The following is a 23,849-nucleotide window of genomic DNA, read 5'->3' on the forward strand; positions in this document are numbered from 1 at the left end:
CCAGGACTCTCAGTACCTCTTAGGCTTTCTACTTGCATCCTATTTTGAAGCAAATGGAAAGGAATGAATTTATATTGTAAGCATGGTACAAATATGAGTGGCATGTTTTGAGTATTGCTAGGAGCTCAAAATTAGTAAAATTTATGACTAGAGGTAGGTGAGGAAATAATTTCTCAAGCACAAAAGCTTTCAAAATTTTCTTTAGCCAAAACTTGTAGAGTTAATGTTGGAATAATCTGAATAGATACCTAATCTGAAGGAATATAGTGTCAAATTAAATTAGGCAGTTGAGTGTGAAACACCTCTTTTAAAAATGTTTTTAATACCCACTAATTTTTGAATCCAGTAGAATTGAACATGTAAAATGTCTAAATGATCTCTTCATCTTCTCATAAAATTCCATGGGAGATTCATAAAAGCAACTTTAGCATTTTCATGAACAACTAATTTCTGACCAGCTACATAACACCTGAGAAAATGATCACATCTATTCCTGTGCTCTACTGGAAAACCAGCCTCTTGCTTAGTTTTAGAATCTTCAGAAATCTTTTGCATGACTTCATATAAGGTATGAGCAATGACAGTGAAACATGATCACAGCATCAGACTTTGGGAACCTCTCATATACACACAAAATGACAATTTAATCAGGAAAATAACAACAATTTTTGGATTTATTTAGAAAAATAAATGAGTTGTTTCTATATTTATAAACACGTGTAAGTAAACTGCAAAAATTCAGCTTCACTACTGCAGTCTTTAATATTACAATTGAAATTCCTGAAGGTAATTTGCTGAGAAAAACAATCCAATCATTAATTTCCTTTTATGTTCATGCAACCTAACATTAATATCAGGTTTATGCATATTCATTTTGCCAAACTATAGGATGCACAGCTATAAAACTAGAAACCATTAATAATTCAAAGTTACTTGCTGATTAATAAATTTATTTTATACTTTTTGTTTTCAAAACAAATGGGCCTTATGTGTTCTACTTTAGAATTATTTGGCAATGAAGTGTTCTTACTTCAGCAAGAAATAAAGTCACTAGTTATTTGTAAAAGTCTAAGCTGTAAAGGGCAGCCCATTACTGTACTCTTCATCTGTTGCTAGCACTTCCAGCACTTTCTTGATTAACCTAAAACGAGTAATTGGAAGGGCACAGACTTTAATTATAGTCCTAAACTTTCTCAGATTTAATCTATTTTAAAAAAGGACTTTTAATTCAATGGCATATAGGGAAGTGCCTATTTCTAGCAGCTGGTATTACAGAATTGTCAGACTAAGTGAGGGTCAGGATCTTCATAGAAACTTTCCTTTTAATGGATGCACTATTCAGAGTTTCTGTATCTGTTAGCAATATTCTAAATATTTTGTATGTCAGTGAAACCCCAAGATAACTCCCATGCAGGAGGAATACTCTGATAGTCCTTAAGCAGAGTCAGGGTACATATGCTGGATAAAGAAGCTCCCAAAAACCTGCTGACTAAAAGCTAACATATGTTAAGTGTTGAGGCACTTCAAATTCGTTGAGTTTTACACCCTTAAGACACTGGCCAATGTCACATTTACAATTTTACCTGGTCTCCATGAGACCCAGTCTAGACACTTTTATTTCCTTTTTGGACAGCAGCAGATGGAGCCACAGCCAGGGTGTTGGGGAGTGATCAGCCTCCTTCCATTTCTCCACCTGTGCATTGTCTGAGGCTCCTGACTGAACCAGAGGTGCTCATTTCCTCACAACTCTCCAAACTTCAGTTCCAGAGTCTGGCACCAGCCCACTTCAACTCTCCTCAGGCACTCTCGTATTTCTAATGCAGACAGAGCCCCAAACCCAGCACCCCCACCTGCTCCTGAGTTATGACACACTATTGTCCTGCAAGTTCCTCTTCCAAGTGTTATTTCCTCTCATTATTTTCAGACTTAGCTCTCCTCATCAAAGCCAGGGTGTTTTGCAGGCTGGTCCAAGCCAGCTCTCACCCAGTCCCTACAGCAGTGCAAGACCAAGAGGGGCACTGTGAATAACAGAGGGGCTTTTTATTCACAGGATGCTCAGTCATGGACTGCATGTTCTTCCTACTGACAATCCCATCCTGCCTCTTCTGGAACCCTCTTCATCAGCAAATCCACCAAGCCTTTCCAGGAAGATTCTCACTCCCTCTTTCTTCTAAGATCTGCAGATTTAAAATGCACAATGACATTTCTAATGGCAGTGCCAAAGAGGCTGTCTCTGCTCACAATGTACACCACAGTGAAGGAGTTTGCAAGGAGGAACTGTCCTGCCAGTCTGTCCTTCCCAGCTAGCATCACTGTCACACTGGATGTCCAAAGAACAATTAAACAAAATCCCTCAAGGCATTAGAATAATTTAGAAAAAATGTGAACTCAAATCTTCACTCATGAGCTACCCCTGAAGTTTGAAAGGAAGAAAAAGGGGTAAAAAAGGCCTGGTGACCTTTTTTCTTTCTTTTTTTTTTTTCTTTCCCCAGATAGAAATGTCAATTTAATTTTTTTTTTCTAAATAAAACTCAATTCTCATTAGATTTTCTAGATATTAAAAGAAATTCTAGAAAGCGGGATTCAGATAAACATCCAAACTTTTAAATAGTGCCAACCTTCACATTTTTTGATGCTCAGCCACCCTGACTAGCCTCATGCAGGTACTTTTTTATATTGATTTGTGTTCTCTCATTTATTCCAGCTGGAACAGGAATGAAAGATGACCACAATACAAAACGTATTTATTGATACAGGGGCACTGACAAGCATCATGTAACTGCTATGAGTTTTTTGCAACTCAGATTACACACATAACAATAAATATTATAAAATAATATTCAATTGGGAAGAGAAGAGGATAGAGTGGACAAAATTTAAGTTGAAAATAGTTTAGTCGAGATGATTTCACTATGCTTGGATAGGTCAAAGGGCTTCTGTGCTACAGATACTCTCATGCATCCTCATCAATAGGCTGCCATATTAGCTACAGGTTACAGGTACCTGCAGAGGACTTGTTTCTGTATTTCTAACTTTCCTTTGGTTCTCAGCATACAGAAATGGACATTCAGGGATATGAAATGGAATGCACAAAGGAGGTGGTATGTTTAAACTGTCATTTTCAAAAGAGTGATTATTGCACTGATAGTAAAAGACAAAATTATTACTGTCAGAAAATAAGAACTGGATATGACACAATCTAAACTTTTGTGATATCAGAAAATAGAAAGAAGAACACACATTGCTTCTGTTTACATTTTGGGGAGGACTTAGTGTAGCCATGGGGAACTGCTGTAGAGCAGAGATAACAGCAACTTGAGAAGGAGGGGAGAAGCTGAAGAAGTGCAAGGCTGCAGAAAGGACAGCAGCCAAACCCCAAGGAGAGCAGAGGAAGGCTCTTACTTTGCTTTGAAGTAGAAGGCTGCACAAAGCATGCCCACCACGACGATGCCAAAGACGATGCAGGCAATGGACAGCACCTGGCGCTGGTACACCTCCTCGCTCTCTGTGGACAGCAAAGCACAGTTAGGGGAGCACAGGAAACAAAAAAAAAAGGGATTTCAGCACCTCATGGTTTCACTGATACAGGTACAAGGGACCTGGAGCTCTGGGCTGGCTCATTCCTCCACAGAATGGATGCATCTCTGAACCTCTCCTGTCTGTATGGCTCATGCAGCTCTGTCCTCCTCGGGAAGTTTCAGAAAATGGCCCCAATACACTCTGAGAGATTCACCATAATGACAGTTGTCATAAGGACATATTATAATGACTGTCAGGGCACTTTGATCTTTTCTCTGCCCTTCGTGCTGTTTTTCAGCGTTTCTTAGAAAAGATTTTACCATCAATAGGATAAAGAGCCCTACAACCACAGAGTTTTTCTGGCTTAAGGAAAGAACCATCAAAGCTCTTGTAATGTTCCACAAGAGCCAGAGCTCTTTAGGTACCCCAAAAATGTAAGGGTTTTTTGGATTTGAGTAGTGATTACAATGCCTTACTCCCATGTCCTGAAGCTTATGCAAAACATGCCAGAGTAAAAAAATTAACTCAATGAACTTGCATGGAAACCAATGACTATTTTGCTATGAAGCACCAGATATTGCTTTGATATGTGTCTATTTAAAAACAAACAAACAAACAAACAAAACCCCCCAAAACCCCCGTATTTTCTTTATAAATCTCATAATATTCTAAATAACTTTAAAACAAAAGCAAAATGAAAGTTAAAAAAAAAAAAAAGAGAAAAGCTGAGGAAATAAGAGAAAACACTCATTCATGACAACAGACAGGAGCTGATAAGCAACTGGAGATTCACACATCCAATTCAGCAGCTCCTTAAGTGTTATATTTCATGTTTATTCTTTCAACCAGTTTGCTAACACGCCAAACAGATTGCTATTTTTAAAGGTCAGTTTCTCCAGACATGCAAGGTACACACCAGCGTTTCCATCCCCACACTGCAGGTGGAAAGGCAGCACGCAGGACCATCAAAGCACAGTGCAAGCTCTGTGTGTGCTGCCAAACCCACATTTCCTTGCCAGGCTGGAGCTGCTCCGTGCAGACACCCTGTGCATGTGAACACCAGCCACACGTGCCAAGCAGGTGGCAGCAGCTCCAAGTTTGTAACTCTCAGGTTCATAACAAATATTGTATGCAAACACCAAGGTAAATCTAGGCAAATCACTAAAGACTATGTTTAGTATCCTAATCAGTACTAATTATTAATTTTAAAAAAATTAATATCACAGTGCTGATACTAAATATTTGCAATCTTAAACACAAGCATTTGTCTCTTGTAAGTCCCAGTTCTTTTTCTGTAAGCTATCAAAAATAGAATTACAGTATCAAATCTTGATTTTTTTACTTACTTGTCTACTTGCTCTCTCAAACAACATCACAGAAGCCATTCCTAAGATACAAAATGTCCTCAGCTTCTGCTGACATCTCCCCATCATTTAAATTCGAAATTCTAAAAGTTGTACTTCTAAAACACTATCTTAAAAATATAAAGAAGCAAATAGACTTTTCACCTGTCTAAAATACAACTGGAAAAATTGTCATTCAAGAGGAAATCCTGTTTGCATTGCACTAAAACTGATTCCAGTGCAGCTTTAGGCCTAGTCCTCACTGGGAGCTACAAAACCCGGATCTAGACAGAAAATCCTTACTGGCACTGAAATAAATATTTGGGGTTTCATGTCTTTTGTTTTATTTATTTGTTTGCTATTAAAGGCAATTGTGCAAACACAGTTGCCCACCTTCCATTTCCACCGTAATACACAAATCTCAGAAATGTGAATTCTTACATTGACATGATCACACTGAAACTCATTCAAAAACTCTTCATTTCAGCAATTGTCAACCTGTTCTGCCTGAATACTGATGCCAGCACCTACTGCTTAAGCCACAACCAAACCATGCATAGTTATGAACTGCTGTTTCACTGAAACATTCTATATAAATAACAATTTAAAAATCTGTTTATGAAAATAAACTAATTTAAGTAATGTGCGCAAATAGGCTTGATTTTGATTTTCTTTCAACAGAAGTCCTCATTAAATATTTTTCTCTTGCTATTTCGTTTTTGAGAAATTGTGAGTTTAATGCAGCTATGTTCTTTTGTCAGTCCTGAACAGTGATCACTGCCTTGTTAAAGATGCTTTAGAATAAGCCTTGCCAAGATAAAAGCAATTCAGAGACCAGACAATATTACCTTGCTGAAACAACTGTGTGAAGATTTAAGTCTTTTGTGTAGTCAGATTAATCCCTGTCAACAGCTTTCAACACATACTAGTCAATATATACTGATCAATATACTATATTATATTTTGTATAATATACAACTATACTGATCAATAGTTTCTTTCCTTTTTGTTTACTTTGTACAGTGCATATTTAAAGAAGTACTTATTGATTACCTGTACTCCATTTCTTAGACACCTTTGTTCATTTCTTACATCCTTTAAATATCTATTTATGTATTGGATTCCACCATTTTTTGTCTCCAGCATCTTTAAATATAATCAGTTCGGCATTTTTCCATTCTCTAAATTTCTGCATTGGTTTAATTTAAAATTCACCTTCTTACTAACAGCAGTGTAATCTGTCTTTCTATGCAAACTTTGAAGGTCTTCTCATGGTTGCCTTGATTTAACCCCACTATTGTGCTAAGCACAGGTAGCACAGCAAAGCACTTGGGCTCCCACATATCAGAAACCTGTAGAAATTCAAAGTGTAGAAAAGAGAAGAACTGCAAATTCCTTCTCCTTCGCTCCAGGATTTGCATCAGCTGGTGCATACACGTATTTACATACTGAAACTAACTTCACAAGGTAAGCTAAAGTGTGACTGAAATGATAAGTCTCTCTTTATTCACATGTATTCATATATTCCTTGTGAAGTACATCACCTCAATTACAGTCTGTTGAAATAAATACTCTCGGGAGAGGATTCCTCATTTAATGAGCAGCCAAGAAAATATTTCTGCTAAAAACCAAAATATAAACTGCCATGGATATTCCTGGATAATCCACTTGAGGATTAAGACTACAGAACGTGAATTTCACCAAGCATTCAAATTATAAAAAAATAAACAACCTCTACTGAGAGAAATACAATCACAGTTCTGAAAAGTAATGTAGTAAACTGTTTAGATGTAGATTATTTGTTTAATAAAAATTATGGAAAGAAAGCTCTTCTCAGAACATAAAGACAAGACAAACTCACATGGAACATGGTGCCTATTGCAAGGCTGAATTCCTAGAGAAAAGTCCCCATGCACTGTGTACCCCATTATATGTGGAGTCCATTCTCAATTATGCTATTGATTCTTATTTTCCAACCTGCTACAAGATTTTCTAAGCTTATCTCACTTATTTGCAGCTATTATGAAACACAAAGTGACTACCAGTGACCCATTCCTCACAGCACAGTTAAATTTCATGTTCATTACGAAAAAAAAGTACATGTTATATTCCAGGTATTGGGGGTTTAGTTTTTTTAATTCTCTTGCTCTTTAAAATGTACCCTACAGGCTGTACCCCGTTTGCTTTATGCATGTGGAAAGACCCACTGAAGTATACACATACAGTAGGGCAGACACATTTTTCTCATGTCTATTATTTCTAAAGGATATGGATCTAAAGGATCTAAAGAATATTTTATTGTACATAAACTGAAACTGGCCTCTTCTTTGTGACTTTATTATAAAAGGAAGAATGCTGGTACAAGGTCCTTGAGTATGATTCCAACCATATTACCAAAGAAAAAAAAACGTTAATTAAAACAGATTATGTTAGGCTTTGTCAGCACCTAAATCCAAAATATTACCAGCCATAATCACTGGATCCTCTGATTCTACTGTATGTTTTGAGTTGAAATATCTTTGAAAGGGATTTCGAATATGAAGAACTGCATTGTGCATGTGGCCTATGCAAAACAATAACAAAACAAAAATAGTAACCTTCCTCCTGTGCTTATTTCAATGGCTTTTGAACAAAATCTCAATATGGTCACAAGCATCACAAAGAATAATTATTGACTATTCAAACCAAGCCAACTGAGAAATTAGGACATTTACCATACAAATGCATTGCTTAACCTTTGCTCTATGAAGAAACCCCCCCCATGAAAATGAATAAATGTGCAGATTAATTTTTATTATTATTTGCTTTTTTATTTTTTTAATTTTTAATTTTTACTCCCAGTCCAAAAAGCACAAACCCGAACAGCACCCAGTATCCCCTTACCTTCCTCACTTCTTTCTCCTATAAGGACCCACTCCGCAGTACTGACAGTAACAACATACTATAAATAAATAAATATGGGAAACCCTTAATCTTGTCATTGTTATACATGAAACCCAAGAGCCTTCCATGTGCACAGAGCCAGCTTTTCCTCAAGAGATTACAAGCAGCATGCAGGCAGGGCTTTGGGGTTTCTTTGTCCCCGTGTAGAGGCAGCAAATTGGGCACTGTGACCTTTGCTGTGACCTCACTGCCATGCTTTTTGCATTTCCCTTCATGCCCTGCCCATGCCTTTCCTGCCACACCCCCATTCCACATCTGGAATATCCTGCACAGCCAGAACCTCACTTCTGAAGTGAACATCAGAAGTACCTTGGCACTTAAACTCTCTTTTGGTGTCCAGCAGCCCCAAAGTCCCACACACAACAATGGAGGAGGACTACATGGAAACCTCATCCACAAGATCAAGATTTTCAATAAAATACGGATTCCCATAAGTTAAAAGAGTAGTTAAACATGTTTCTCAATATACTTAGATTTCTGTGTGAGAAGTACTGAACTATATACAGCATACTAAATTTAATTCATGAAGAGAATAAAAAAAGCCTGTATGTTCCACAAAATCTGTGATTGCCTCAGCATCAGACATTCCACTCTCCCAAGAGTTTTCTCTCTCCTTGCACTTGCAAAAACCTACTGTACAGATTCTCTGCCATATGCTGTGGCTTGTGCTAAGGCAGAGCAAAATGGTTGAGATGCTACAAGGCACAGTTCACAAATTTCTTCTTTGACCTTGGGTAAATTAAGACCCTTTTTCTTTCTGTAACCACAAGGATATTGCCTCTTCCACTGCAGAGATGAACATAAGAAAATGTAATATAAACATGTTACCCTCTAAAGGAATGAAGTCTTTGCAAATATATTAAATAGATAAACCCACTCCAGACCATTCTCTTGCAACATCTTTAAGAGCATATGGATTACTTCACATAAAATATCATGTTTTTTTCTAAGTCTCAGCTACTTTTAAAAGACACTGACTTTTCTTCCTTAAGACTTTCATCTGTCTGGAGAGAATTTCCCTTTAAAAAGGGATTCAAGACACTTAGGTCCCCAAACCAGAAGCAGAAGTTTTTATCTGCTATCGTTTACAGAGAGGATGGAGTCAAGGTTAATTGCACAGATTCCCATCTCAGACTGGAAACAAAGCAAGCTGACTTCTGCTGGCAAAAGTTCATAAAACATTTCATAGTTTTCACAGTGACTCTCTCTTGGGAAGAACTGTTCGATAATTCTGATTGCAACAAAGATGAACAAAATCATTTTCTTCTACTAGTGGAATGTCCACAGCACAAGGATCTTAATGAAAGCAAAGTGAAATAGATGCAGCCCATTATATATTACAACTGCATGATATTTACATTGCTTGACTATTGGCATTTAACACTGGGGAGATCATTTCCTGCATATACAGAAGAGAGAAAAGGAAAGAAAGATTTCAACATGTCTGACTGACCTATTTTGAGTACTTGATTCTACAGTGTCAATGCTACATTGCCACTGGCTTTGCATGAGATTAAAAATGGAGCAATGAATTGGGTGTAATGTTATAGACTCATGAAAAGGGATGCAAAGGTATATGCTGTAACTCTGAGGCTGAGCTCCCAGTTTTAGGTTGGTGAGTGAAAGGTGAAATCTCAATCAAAAAGTGATGAAAATTATATTCTCAAATAAAATGAGCCAAATGCTGAAGTTACCTGCAAAAGAAAACAAAACAAAAAACAACCAACCAAAAAAACCCACAAAAAACCTAACACAGGCCTTGGGTTGTCTATGGTTACAGCAGGAGTAAAGGTGCCAATATTCTCAGCAAGTACTACTTGTAATAAAGTGAAAATTTGATTAGCACTTTTAAACAGCAAGATCTTAATTCTGAAGGTAAATTAATTTTAACTTGGGTATCCTAAGAAACTATCTTTTCTGTTTATCTGCAGGGAACTTGGGATTTGTGCCAGCTACATCCAGAACTCAAATCTAACAAACTCTCAAAGCCGTATCTAAGTACATTCACTGCAACATACTCATTAAATTCTAGGCTTGAAACAGCCCCCTAGGAAGCTAAGGGATGAGAGGTAACTTCTTCCTTGTAAGAAAAATTCTTGTTGCAAGTTCTTTTGTAGTGACAATTTACAAGTAAGACAAACCAATCCTATTACAAAGTTTATCTATTTTCATTTTATTTCCAAGATGGAAAAGGTCAGTCACTAACCAAATTCACTTCCTAAATCTCATCAGTTCTCTGTGTGTGAGCGCTAATTTTCCTTGCTGAATGATTCAGTTTTAGAATTTATTACAGCAATTCGAAGCTTCTCCAAGACTTTCTACTGTTGCAAAAATACACCCAATATGCCAACCTGTAATACATTCCTATTATATACTAATAAGAAATAAATTATATATAAACCTTTCTTTTTATCTTATTAATTTTTGATACAACCTGATTATACATGTTTTAACTTGAGTTTTCTAAGTTTAAGAGAAAGATAAATATGAAGGCCATTCTTCCTCCCTCCCCAAACTTAATTTGCAGTATGGATATAAGGGAAAAATTTATCTGGGTAATAGAGGCTGACAGCTAAAAATCTATGGTGATATTTTAGACAATGAGCACACTGAAAAAAAAACTTATGATAAAAGGGTAAAGCTGTCTAAGACTGTGATCCTCTGGCAGCAATCTTCCTGCCTGATGGCTGCCTGCACTTTTGCTGATGTGTGAAAGGGATAAGCAGCTAAGAAACAGCCCCCTAAGGAGCAGGAGTCCCACAGGAGAGAAACTTGATAAGCTGTTGGAAAGAAAAAAAAACACCAAAAGATCTGAAACATTTCATTTCTATTTTACATTAGGCCACTGTTGAGGACATTTCTACTAAAATGCATCAGGGCACTGAGGAAATAATATCATAGTAATAGGATATGAAATTATGGGCCAAACAGCTAGACCTAAACAAGATGAACTCCTGCCCTAATCACACATGAAAGCTTGCAGATTTGAGATATAAAGCTGAAGATTTGTGCCAGGCCCCCTGGGCAATAAGGACTGCACATGGCCCTGTGTGCTGTGATACTCCAGCAACTGAGTCGCAGTACAGAAAAGCAATGAGCAGCTCTTGGCAGAAAAAGCAGGGAAGCAGCAGGGCATTTTCAAATAAACTCTTCCCCTTCCCCCAAAACCCCACATCATGTCTAAAATGGAGGGGGCTGGCACCCCACAGAGCACCTATGGTTTTTTGTCATCTATTGTTAGTACAGAAGGGCACAGGCCAAAAATGTCACTTGTCACTAAGCCAAACACACCCAGCTCAGTTACAACTCCACGAGCCATCAGCATTTAGCCCCATAGGCAGCCCAGCACCTACTGGTTTCCAAACACAGAAACCTCTGCCCTTGCTACCAAAAATGAAAATTAAATAGAGATTGAGGACAACAAGAGGAATTAGACACGAACAGCCAAACCTTCACAGCACAATGAGGCAGGATGATTATCCCCCTTATCCTTCCACTGGGAAGAAAGTTTAGAGCCCAATATCCCCTCTCTGTGTGCTTTTGCTTTGTGTGAGTTCACACTGCACAGGAGAGAACGCCGATGTCAGTGAATGCTTTTCCTGGCATGGTGAATGAGGGGAGCAGGGAGAATCCACCACGAATGGGACAGCACCAGCAGCACAGACCCATGCAACCACCAGAAAATGAATGGCAATGGAATAATAGCAAAGAAACCAACTGCAAAAGTACACTGAAAGAAAATTCCAGTGGAACAGCAGGAGGGTTTTTAACCTTTTCATTGCTCTGCACATTTAGGTGGTGCAAAGCCTCTTTACAGCACCCTTGCCTGCCTCAGTACTGAACCAATAGCTAAGACTAGTAGCTACTAGTTTTGGCTGGGACAGAGTGAGTTTTCTTCCTAGGAGCTGGTACAGTGCTGTATTTTGGATTCAGCATGATAATTATGTTGGTAACACCCTGATGCTGCAGTTGTTGCTAATAGCGCACAACACTACTGAACTTAGAGTGAAACTCACTTGTGTGTTTGGCACTGACACCTCCGAGTTAATATCTGAAACTTCACCTACTTGATCTACCATCCAGTCTTACTCTTTATGTCACTTTTGCTTACTGAAAATCTCAGCTCCAAGCATCTCCAGCTTCTACAACACACCTTAGGGATGCAAAAAGCTTCAAAGCATACATAACAAAACCTTAAATATTGAAAAACATTACAACTGTATGGTGATTTGTTTTTTAATTAAGTAACACTTTTTCCAGAAGGAATTTGTTTTGGTGAATTTTTTTTCCCAGTGCTTAGGTTTCCACATATATTCTTTCAGAGTATCAATTATTTGCCAGGTCCTAGAGACCTTTCAAACCATAGATTTCCCCCAGAACTTATTATTCCTGGAATTGGTAAGGCTGGTGATCACTGGTGGGGACACCTGGTCCAACCTCCCTGCTGAAGCAGAATCATCATGGCACAGGATTGCCTCCAGCTGGTTCTCTTGCTCACTCTCTGACAGAATGTGTGAGCTCCACAATTCTGTATGAGAGCCTGAAATGTGTGTGTGGGAAATGGTGTAGTATTCTGCTCCAGAATGATGACTCACTCCTTTCTCCTGTCTTAATTTTGGCTGCTTTTTGGCACTTCTCTGCATCTTCTATGATTCTGTTACCTTCCCTTCTTATCTTTATTTTTTATTCTAAATCTTACAACTACACACAGTTCTGCACTTTTAAAATGTCTTTGCTATCATATACTTCTCCCACCATCAGTATGAAAAATCTTTCAAAATGAAACATTTATTCTTCTTGCACTATGACCTTCCCTTTCTGCAAAGTCCATGCTGAGCTGAGCCTTCCAGCTCTCCTGAGGCCCTTGTTCAGCCATTCTTCATGCTGGAAACTGGAGGAGCCAGAGGGAAGAATATTCAGATACAAACTTCCTGCATGCATTACTGTAGAGCTTATTAGGGTTCCTTTAGGATGTGTACATATATATAGTGATAAATCCAAAGACCATTAAGTGCAATAGGCCCTGGATAAGTGACATAATCATTTTATATGTAACTCCATAAAGGCAATTTCTGAGAAGTTTATTACATAAAAATATTATGGCTTTATAAAGCAATAGCATTCTTTAATTCTGCTTTAGTAATTCCTTAGCTGATGAGGGTTGTTATTCCTAAGATCCTAAGCATCACTAACACATAATACAATAACAACTTAATTTCCCAGCTGATGTTTTATTTGATCTCGGAGCTTGCATTGCTTCTATCAACAAAGCCCTGTCACTGGAATTTCTCAATATCTTGCTCAATTGCTAGTATTGAACATTCCACTCAAATCTCAAGCTAACCTCAGAGCTGCCAAAGTGTATTTGACAGTTATTGTTGATGGCTACATTGTCAGGAGCTCGCAGCAAGTCAAGCAATATCATAATTAAGTGCCATTTCTTTTGACTGCTACTGTTTTAACCAGGGTGCATTTATAGATTTATTTTTTTTTTAACAAAAATGTGGTGAGAGTAGTGACAGGAAAACCACAGAAAAATGATCGTTAATAACTTGAAACATATTTTGCTTTTCATGCACTTAAACAGAAATGTGATGTTCTGCCTGGAGGGCTCTGGAGGGTGAGAACTCAGAGGGCAAAGACAAGGGCTTAAGTCAGATGCAGAAAGATGTGACAAGGGACACTGTGTTCCCACTGAAGTACCAGAGTTTCTGAACAAGGCTCTGCAGGCACAGGACTATGTATTTATGCACTGCCTTCTTTTTGTTCCAAGCCTCACCTTCCCACAAGCCAGCGCTCAGGGATGGATGTGACAAAAGGAGAGAGACTGACAGAGTGTCCTTCACACAGAGCAGTGTGCCAGTCTGTGCTCCCCTTGAAGCCACCTCCACTCACAGCTCCCAGCTTGTGGAGGATTGAAGGAATGGATAATTTTGTGCACATTTCTTGTTCTGCTCATTCTCCCTGCCTACTCCATGAGCCAGTGGAGCTTTGAGACAGAGATCTGGCTTGGTGTGCTCTGTCCCTCACCTCTACAGGCACACTGGCATCTCCCTCACCTTGTCACAAAAAATCCCCTTCACTCAGGTCCCCAGCACAGAAAGTGCACGTTTGCTCGCTACAACACCCAGGTCTAGGCAGGACAAATGATCAGAGAGAAAAGCAGACTGTGCTGGCAGAGAGAAAAAAGCAAATATGGTGACTGCAAGCAGCTACACTCTTCCTTCAACCCTGCAGCCCTGGTGCCAGCGTGAGGGATAACATCCATTTGCTCCCACTGAGCAGTGGCAGGTGCTCAGTCTCCCAGTGCCAGGAGCAGTGTTAGGACACAGTGAAGCCCTCAGCCCACAGGAGTCTAGCAGTGACTCCCAGCACTCACCCACGAGCAGGGATCTGCCTGAGGAGCTTGGCAGTGGCTGCAGGCTGGCAGCAGCTGCCAAGGCTGAGCTGCTCAAATGCCAGCTTGTCTGGGTGTGTGAGTGCTGGCACTGCTGGCTGCGAGCCCCACCACAGCCTCAGAAGGACTCAAGGAGGGAGGGCATCTCAATCTTTGCACATTGCAGGGGATCAGTAATACACCCTAATTGTGCTCCTAGTTAAAAGAAAGTTCTTATAGTGCTTGAGAACACAAGAATTACTTATTCTCGTGCTCCTCTTCCTGGCCTCCCAACTGATATATACGAAACCAAGTGCAATCTCTCCGTATTTATATACTTAGGTGGATTTTAAACACCTGCAAATTGCAGCTCAAAGGGATACAAACACGTTTAAAGGCAAACAGGTACATGTACAACCTATGTAAACATTGCACTACCCTTCAGGAGAAGATAAACTTTAGCCACTCTTTCCTTTACTAAAAATACACAAACACATTTTTTACTAATACCATTTAAAATTTCTAAATCCCTTACATGGGCTGATTTTTTTTCAAGAGTGAAGCACAGTAACTGTCAGAAAAAATCCATAAACTTGCCACTTCTGAAGGATGCACAGTGTAACATAATTTCTTATAATCTACAGAATAATAAGAAATTAAACACAGCAATAGCAAAAGTATTTTCAGAATGACACACATAATGACTTTAAAGCTAAGAGACTTAAAAAATAAAATAAATGCCACATTATCTCTGACCCTGAGGTTATTGAGAAGATCCAGCAGTGCAGGGCAGAAGAACAAAACAAACAATTGAAAGAAGTTTCCCACTGGGTGTGAGGAAGGAGCTCTTCCCATGAGGACAGCTGGGGGGTGCCCAGTGAGCCCATGCAGTGCCCATTCACAGAATCCCAGAACATCCTGAGCTGCAAAGGACCCGAAGGATCATCGAGCCCAACCCCTGGCCCTGCACAGGACCCCAAGGACCAACCCAAGTGCCCAAGGGCATTGGCCAAAAGCTCCTTGAACTGAGGCAGCCTTGGAGCTGTGACCACTGCCCTGGGGAGCTGTTCCAGTGCCCAGCCACCCTCTGGGGGAAGAACCTTTTCCTGATATCCAGCTAAACCACCCCTGACACTTCAGGCCATTCCCGTGGCTCCTGTCCCTGTCACCAGAGCAGGGATCAGTGCCTGCCCCTCCTCTTCCCTCACGGGGAAGTTGTGACTGCACTGAGGTCTCTCCTCAGTCTCCTCCTCTCCAGCCTGAGCACACCAAGGGATCTCAGTCACTCCTCATTTGGCTTCCCCTCAAGGCCCTTCACCATCCTCGTGGCCTCCTGTGAACACTCTCTCAGAGTTTTATGTCTCTTTTATACTGTGGTGCCCAAATCTGCACACACCACACCAGTGCACAGCAGAGCAGGACAATCACTGGAGGTTTTTGGCACTCAACCAGTCGACTGTGGAGCTCCTGAATTATTTTCTGACTGCATGAAAGGGAGCAGCTTTACACAGTCACTCTATGGCAAGCTGAAGGACAGATTACCAATGTGAAATGTTTTCAACAAAAGCCTGTCTGGTGGCACCAGGAAAAAACATTTCTACACAGACTGCCTGGGTGGGTCTTACAAGCCAGAAGCTGCCATACACAATAGTGATTCTGACACCACAGGGCAGCTTCTGATGTGTTTTGTAACATTTCTGGTCATGATTTTTATCTAAAAAACTGCAAATGGAAATACTGTGCCAGAAGCAAGCACTACCTCTGGCTCATCACAACATTTTAGCACAAAGCTCACTTTGCCAAGCAGTAATGGCCAAGTATTTTCTGACCTGTGCTTTGCACAACAGCCCTTTCTGCATCCCTCAGTCTACACGTTTTTAAAATATTCACATTACTTTCTGTGGCAGTCATGATGGACAGCTCACAGCTGCAGCTCCTGAGCCTTGAACAAACACTGCTGAAACACCACAGCCCTGAGTACAGCTTAATGAAAAGAATAAGCAGGCTTGAAGAGGCTGAAGAGAACAACTCAGACAAAAGCAGCTGAATAGCAATAGCTTGGCCTACTTGGGCTTGCCTGTGACCCAGTTTTCTTTCCTGCCTGGGTGAGACATATTTTGGAGAGCTCGGGTAGTGCTGAGAGACCGAGGGCGGGCAGGAGGCAGCAGCTGCTGCTCTGCCATGGCATGAAAGCCAAAGGTGAAAGAACACCAGAGAACAGACTGCAGAAAACCGTGCTGCTTCCAGTCCCAAAGCCGTGGACAAAGTGTGAGAGTCCATGGAGATGTCTTTATGGTTGCATCTGAAATTCCACACAAAAAGGCTTCCCTGCTGGCCAACCTGCTGCCCCTGGCTCTCAGTTGTTGTTCTCTCTCCTGCATCTGAAGTCACTCATTTTAAAATTAGTCACCTTCGTATTTTCCAGCAGCTTTAGATAGTTATGTCATCAATTCAGGAAAAATCCAGTTTGCAAAATTATCAAGAAGGCATTTAGGTACAATCTCTGCACATTATAACTGTCTTTGAAGTTTTCCTTTGCTGTCAGGTATTGCAAAAGCCAAAGAAAACATATTGCAATTCCACATTGCTCTTCATAAATCCTCTTTGACAGCTCCTATCTGTTTTGCCTCTCTGAGCAGGACTAGAGAGGAGATTCCTTCAGATGATCCTTTTCTACTCATCATCTTAGGGGTATACATCTTATATCCACTCTAAGAGACAATCAGAAAACAACATGATTCTTCAAGTTGCCTACATATTGCTACCATCAATTTCATTTTTAATAATATTGTCAGAGAAGGCAGAGGTGATATGCAAAAGTGGTAGCTATGAACTAAGATAAATGAACTTAATAAAATGTTCCTAAGAAGTTAAGGATTTACAGATTTCTCAGTTGCTAGCAATAAATGACACATCCAGTCTCAGCTTAGGTATCTTTTCCTCTAAGCCAGTTTTGTTTATATTTGTGATATATACCAGAAATACATATAAATATGTGTTTATACTATGTTAATAGTATGGGAACCCTATTCAAGAACCTTCCAGACTTTCCTCAACTCCCAATTCTTCTCACTTGCAACTTTTATTAAGTCTTACTGGGTATTTCCACCTTGTTTAGACTTATTTTTTAATTGGAAACATTTTAAAAGTATTTTTTAATGGATTAATCTGCAAAATCCACCTGTGAGGAGTCTTGCACAGAATCAAGAATTGATAGAAATAGTGGGACTGATTCTGGTCTACTTTGCAATAGGCAAGAAAATTAAAGATTCATAACAGAGTAGAAACACAAGAACAGTCATTCAGGTGTGAGATGTCCTCATATTTGGTCTCAAATGGCTCTTATTGAACCAAAAATCAATTTCCAGGTATTCTTAACTGGCACAAGAAACATCAAATGTTCCAATAATGCAGAATTAGATTTAGAAAATACAGACAAGAGAATCAACTTCCACCTACGTGTTCCAATTAGGCACAGCCTTCATTGATCATTGATCATGCCTATTGGGAAACAACAGATTTCAGCTCACTAAGAGTATTTTCCCAAAGGCAACTGAAACATTTGCCTAAAGGAGATGGTTTCCCAGGCAGAGGCTTGTGAATCCTCTAACCAGACATTTTGCAAGGAATCAGAAATGCTGACCAGGTTGCTCTTTGAAGACACAGTGTTTTGATGCTCACCTGTTTCCTGCTCCATGTTTTATTGTTATCTGTCTCATAATGGAATTATGTACTAAGTCATTCCTACCCTGTTGGGGTCAGTAAGTCAAGATCAGAGTGCAGGGATTGAATTAAAGCTTGTGGATGGATTTAAGTATGTTAATTCATTCAGACATAAAGTAGAAGTGTAAGTTTAAGTTTTAGTATAAGCAAGCAAGCAAGCAAGTAAGTAGAATGGATTTTAAGTGCTTTTAGTAAGTAAAAGGTCTTAAATACCAGTGTAGAAGTTCGAGTTCTAGTAAAAGTTGGAAAACATAGTCCTAGATACCAGTGTTTCCATGGAGGTTCCAAGAACATCGTTTTAGACATAATAAGGCTATTGTAAGAATATTGCTTACATTTTTCAGACAGAAATAGATAGACCATATAGGTAGTTTATATGTAGCCTGGCATGCTAAGAAATTAGAATTGTAATAGGTTGAAAAGTAGTGGTCTATGTTTGTGTCTTAGCTTGTTGGGAAGTTTCTACATAAGAACTTGCATAAGGGAAACCTGGTGCTTTTTGCCATTTGCTTTTTGCCATTGCTTTTTGTAATTTGCTTTTGCTTTGTTTCTGCTTCTGTTTGGGACTTTATACCAAAACTTAGCATGGACTTTAGTGCCTGTGACTTTTGCTTTCAGCCTGATGTGCTTCTGCAATAAACAACTTTATAACAACTCTTAGCTACTTGGCTCATTGAAGAAAACATCCCAACAAGTTAGGTGACTGAGAGCACCCAGAGGTTTAACCTCACACTACTCTAAACTTTTTTGTTTATCTTTTGACAAAAACAGCATCATACTCTGGGTATTCTGAAATCAGCCTAAATTTCCACAACTTTATGAACCAAATTATGTCCTGCAGTGATTTCTGACCTGTATTACTTAAATTTACAGAGAGAATCATGACTGACATCTCCATCAAATGCTGTGAATATCTCCAAATTCATCCAGTCCTCGAGGCCATTTGTGGGATGCTGAACTTCAGTAAGTGACTGTGTTAAAGTGTATATTTTTGCTTCAGTGGATTCAAAAGTATAGGCCAGTCACTAGGAAATAATTTAAGGGGTAACTCTTGCAGTAACATTTGTAGCTTACTATCAGATTTATCACCTTTTTTAATAAAGACCATTATGAATGCTAAAAAAAATTATATCCAAGACCTATTTATGGTAACCAAGGTCAAATCGTTGAAAAGAATCCCAATTATTTTAGTAGAATAATTTTATGAACAGTTGCTCCAAAAGTTCTGTGACCAGGATAGAGAGGAGTTATTGGCTGATTCTTCTCACTGAAGTCCTTCCCACAGAAGAAAATGCTTTAAATAGTTGAGAAAGATACAAGGATTTTTCAAAAGCGTCCTTAAGTTTTATTCTGTGGATAAAAACTAAACAAACTGCAATGAAGGCTGGCATCATTTCCCTACCAGGCAGAGAATAGCCACAACCCAGAAGTAGAAAAGGAACTTTGGAAGTGCTTCTGAAACAATCTCTGACAAAGTAATTTCCAAAACTTTACAACATCCAATAGCACAAAGATATGTGAAACACTCTCCAGATGCAAGATCCAAATTTACCCCGGCTCAAACCTCACCCTTTTATGCTTTCTAGTTTGGTGTTGGGTTCACTACCAGGTAACTCTTCCAGAGTGTCTGGGAAAGGAAATAGAACAGTGAAATCATCCTCCCATCAGGGTGCTTCAAAAGTCTTTGTAAATTCTTCTGAATCCTATTGCTACCTCAACCATCTTGTTTAAGTTCATGTGGTTTATGTGTTGCAATTGCATACACATGCTAGAGTTTTCCCCCAAACCTTCCACAATGGTTAAAGAAAATTCAGATCCTGTTAATTAATCTTTAATATGAAATGGGTTGAAATTGACAGAACAAGTTTGTGGCTGGCGAGGTACGAGTGATATAAAACCCTCTCCCATGAATAATGGAGCAGAAACATCCGAGATAAAGAAAGCCTCCAAGTTTAAATATCTGTCTAGAGGCATTTGGGTTTGCTGCCTTCTTTTTTTTTTTTTAATTACACTTCCAGAGCCTAAGAACAAACATTTTCAGATACCAATTAAGAGACACATGTAAGTATTTCTCTACTTTAGGGAATTAGCTAGAGAGAGGGATGAAATGACTAAAGATAAGAAGGAAGGATTTGAAGAAATGGAGAAGACTTGATTTCTCAGAGCTTCCCACAAGCATGCTGGCCACTTCTCACGATGCTGAAATGCAACAGACATCTGCTTGCATGCTTGCAACTTCAGTAAACTTCAGTGCTGCTATCAAAGAAGAGATGCTGAATAACATGCACACAACACGGACCAACATAACCCTGTCCTAAAGACAGACTGGAGCTACCCAGTATGGGCTAAACTCCAGGATTTTTGCAGTAGGAATTATCAGGTTTTTATGCAGACACACATACACCTCTCTGTCAGTCAGTCTTTCTCAAGTGCTCCTGTTCCTGTGAGCTAAATCTCCTCTGGCAATATTCCATGACTAATAATTAGAGCAAGTTGAGGTGATGAAGCAAGTACCCAGGAAGAAAGCTCATCCCTAGTATAATCAAAACAAGCAGTGCATTTCCTGAGAAAAGTCAGTGGTCCAAGAAGCTACTGGGTTATTCCAGAGGGACAAAATATTTTACTGCCTGGAAAGCCTCTCATGTTCAGCAGAAACACAATAAACGATGATAACAAACCTCTATCTTAAAAAACCCCCAAAATTCCACTCTTTGTTTTTCTAAATAAACTCCCAAACACAGATAAAGCAGCTCATGTACACACGACTGTTCAAGGCATGCACTGGTCCAACCTGACACCCTACTGTACCTTAATCTGTTTCTCTAGCATTACTCTTGTTTCTCTCTGAAATTATAAATACCCTTGAAGGCAAAGTTTCAATGAAACTAAGTTTTGTGGGTATCCAGGAGGATATAATCTGACTTTTTAATGCCTTCTAAATTGCTTTATACCAATATGTTCTATCTGCCTAGCTTACAAAACAAAAGACAACTTGTTCTCATTATTGACTGCTGCTCTCCACAAGGGAATTCAGGTCTCTGGAATAATGCAATCATTTATTTTGAAGCACTATATGAACTTTATTTCGACCTTTCCAAATGAGAGCTTTGCCTAGTGTTAAAATTAACAAATGTCTAACCAGATTTCTAATAACCTTATATTCTTTTTATTTGTACAGAAATACAGCATGCTTATATCTTATGACAATTAATAATTTTTTAATTATAAAGATCTTTTACAAGAATCCTACCTATCAGAACACAGGGATGCTGCTCTTAAGGAAACATTAACCACCTCTCATACTTTTGAAGCCAGGTATATTTATCTTTCATTCAAACCTCTGGTTTCTGTGTATTAACCTACTGTCTTTAAAAACTAGAATTAATAAACAACTACAGCTTCTAATATAGGGGTTAATTCTGAAGCTCATAGAAAATAAAACCTATTTAGTTTTGCATTTAAGAATTCAATTAAATCCTTCTGCTTGATTTGCAACAAAGCTGGATAATTTTGATATAAAAGTCATGTCAGGACACAACGACCTTTTAAGACCTATGAAGTCAACATAGCCCAGAAACTTTTTTTGAGGTTAGAATGTGCTTTATTTCCTATCAACAATAACTTTTATTTATTATATAGATTTATTCAGTATAAAAATAGTGTCCCTAACCCAGTTTATAGTACGATTCCAGTGAAAAACTCTACTGGCTGAAGAACTTTGAAGAGATCTTATGAGATTACAAAGACAAGAAACAAAACCATCTTCTCCTCCCTAACAGGCACAGACTACTCTTTATGTACCCTAAAACTAGAGATTCAGCAATGCAATCAAATACAAACAGGCTTTTTTTTTGTAAGACAGCATGAAATACAAGGGGTTTTACATATTCAAAAATGTTCAGATATTAAATGAGGCAAAAGCCTTTTCATGTTAATCAAATAGCCAAATGTCAGCAACAACTCTGCTTTTTAGCAGCTCCTAGAAGCTGCAGTGAAAGCGGGAAAACGTGTCTAAATAAATCCAATCCCAACAAATTTTTCCTCCTCAGCCAAACTGTACCCTGTTAAACCATGTCTACTGAAACATTAAGTCTATGGGAAACTATAAATATCACCATTAAATGAATTTATATATATATATATATATATATATATGTAAAATAATGCCTAAGCACTGCTCTCTGGACCACTGAATACTCATACATGCTCCAAAAAAATTTCCTCTCCAGAGAAAAACTGAAGGGAAGGTTTTAGAAAATCATAGCCATGTGACATAAAAGATACTATGAAAAAAATGATTTTTTATCCTACATTGTAGGAAGTCTTACCATGCAATAGAACACAGAGCTGTCTAAGTGAAGTACTAAGGAAGAAGAACTTTAGACAAATGCTACACTGGAGACATTTGGCATTTTGTTGCTATTTCTTTGATGTTAACATATAGACTCCAACTTTTTTTCACTAATGAGCAACAATTATCACTAATAAGCAAGTGAAATTATTTGGGAGATGCATATATTAAATTTACCAGGTTTACCTGCAATGCATGGTAAACCACTTGGATTGTATCAAATAGATTTTCTCTCTGTAAATTGAAAAAAAAAAAGTGAGCTCCCAATCCCAACCTCTATATTAACTGAGAAGAGGGTAAAACCTGAATTCATATATTTTACTGAAAATTGCTCTTTACATATATTTAGAGATACTTGCTGTCTCATATCCCAATTATTTTTAACATAACAGTTATTGTACTCAGGTAAGATATGTGTCTCCTTCCTGCTCATTTTTTTTTTTAATGCAAATCCCTTTTCCAAATCAGATGTTAATTCATATGACCTTTTCAATATTTTTTGAAGAGCAGGCTGATTAACTCAGATAGTGTCAAAATATTTGACTGAAGAAAGGAGTGAATTAACGTCAGTTGTATCAACGGAAGTAAAATTCAGATTGTCTCAAAGTCTGCCCCTACAACAGATTTTGTATCTGCCAAGTCCAAGGCTTGGTTTAGTCTCCATGGTGAGTATGTTCATGGCACATGATTAATTCCTCAACAGAGAATCCCAGGGATAAATGCCACAAGATCAGTGATTCCCATCATCCTGCTGCTACTCCACCTGGACACAGTTAGGAGGAGCTCAGCTGAGGAGCAGACAAAATTCAGTTCATGATTTAGGGAGCACTGCTTTGTGCTGAGGCCTTCAGTTAAGTATTATCCAGTTAGCTTCACTTCAGACATCATTCTGGTAGCATGAGCAGTGGCATCTGATTAGCCCACTTCTGGTATTTTAAACACAAATCACTGATTTTTCTGCTAACAGTTAACTGGGTGTGAGAGAATGCAACGGAGGAAGTAAGGATTTGAGGTTACAAATAGAAAACACACACACACAGAAAAGAAAAGTAATTATGTTATCTGAAATGTTTACTCAACTGCTGCTGATGGCAGGAGCAAACTGGACACAGTGAATGTCCAGATCACACCCAGGGTTTACTGTTCTCTGTTAACTCCACTGAATGGCAGATTTTAGTACCTCTGATGTGGGGAAGTGGCTCAAGCCAAGTAACAAGTGGAAGATGTGCATTCTCTGGTTTATAGAACTTTTCAGTAAGCCTGAAAAGCAAGCAAGTGGTATCTGTATTATTATTATGAATAATTCGTTTGATAAAGATCACAATATTTAAAGTTCTGTGGAAGGCACAGTGACAATAGTTAAAAAATCAGAACTGATATTTAAATTATTGTACCACACTGGGACACTACATCTTCAGTATGAAATTATAAAGCAAACAAGCTTACCACTCCTCCCCCAAAAATTTAAGATGTAAAACTTCAAAGCTCCAGAACTTTTCACTGTTAAGAAAAAAAACCAAACAAGCAAACAAGCAACAACTGGTGAAAGTATTTAGCTTTGACAGTTAAGATGAGATTTTTCAAGTAGCCTAAT

General features: G+C 38.6%; 1 protein-coding gene across 1 annotated transcript in view; it reads right to left on the reverse strand.

Moving 5' to 3' along the window:
* The window catches only part of NRG3 (neuregulin 3), a 349,388-nt gene that overhangs the window by 31,500 nt on the left and 294,039 nt on the right, over window positions 1-23,849 (reverse strand). Inside the window, exon 5 of the mRNA XM_014877951.2 lies at window positions 3,403-3,505. Within this exon, the coding sequence (XP_014733437.2) occupies window positions 3,403-3,505 (103 nt within the window). The remainder of the gene's footprint in view (window positions 1-3,402; window positions 3,506-23,849) is intronic.

This window comes from Sturnus vulgaris, chromosome 8 (assembly GCF_052056855.1).
Source record: "Sturnus vulgaris isolate bStuVul1 chromosome 8, bStuVul1.hap1, whole genome shotgun sequence".
Taxonomy (NCBI): Eukaryota; Metazoa; Chordata; class Aves; order Passeriformes; family Sturnidae; genus Sturnus; species Sturnus vulgaris.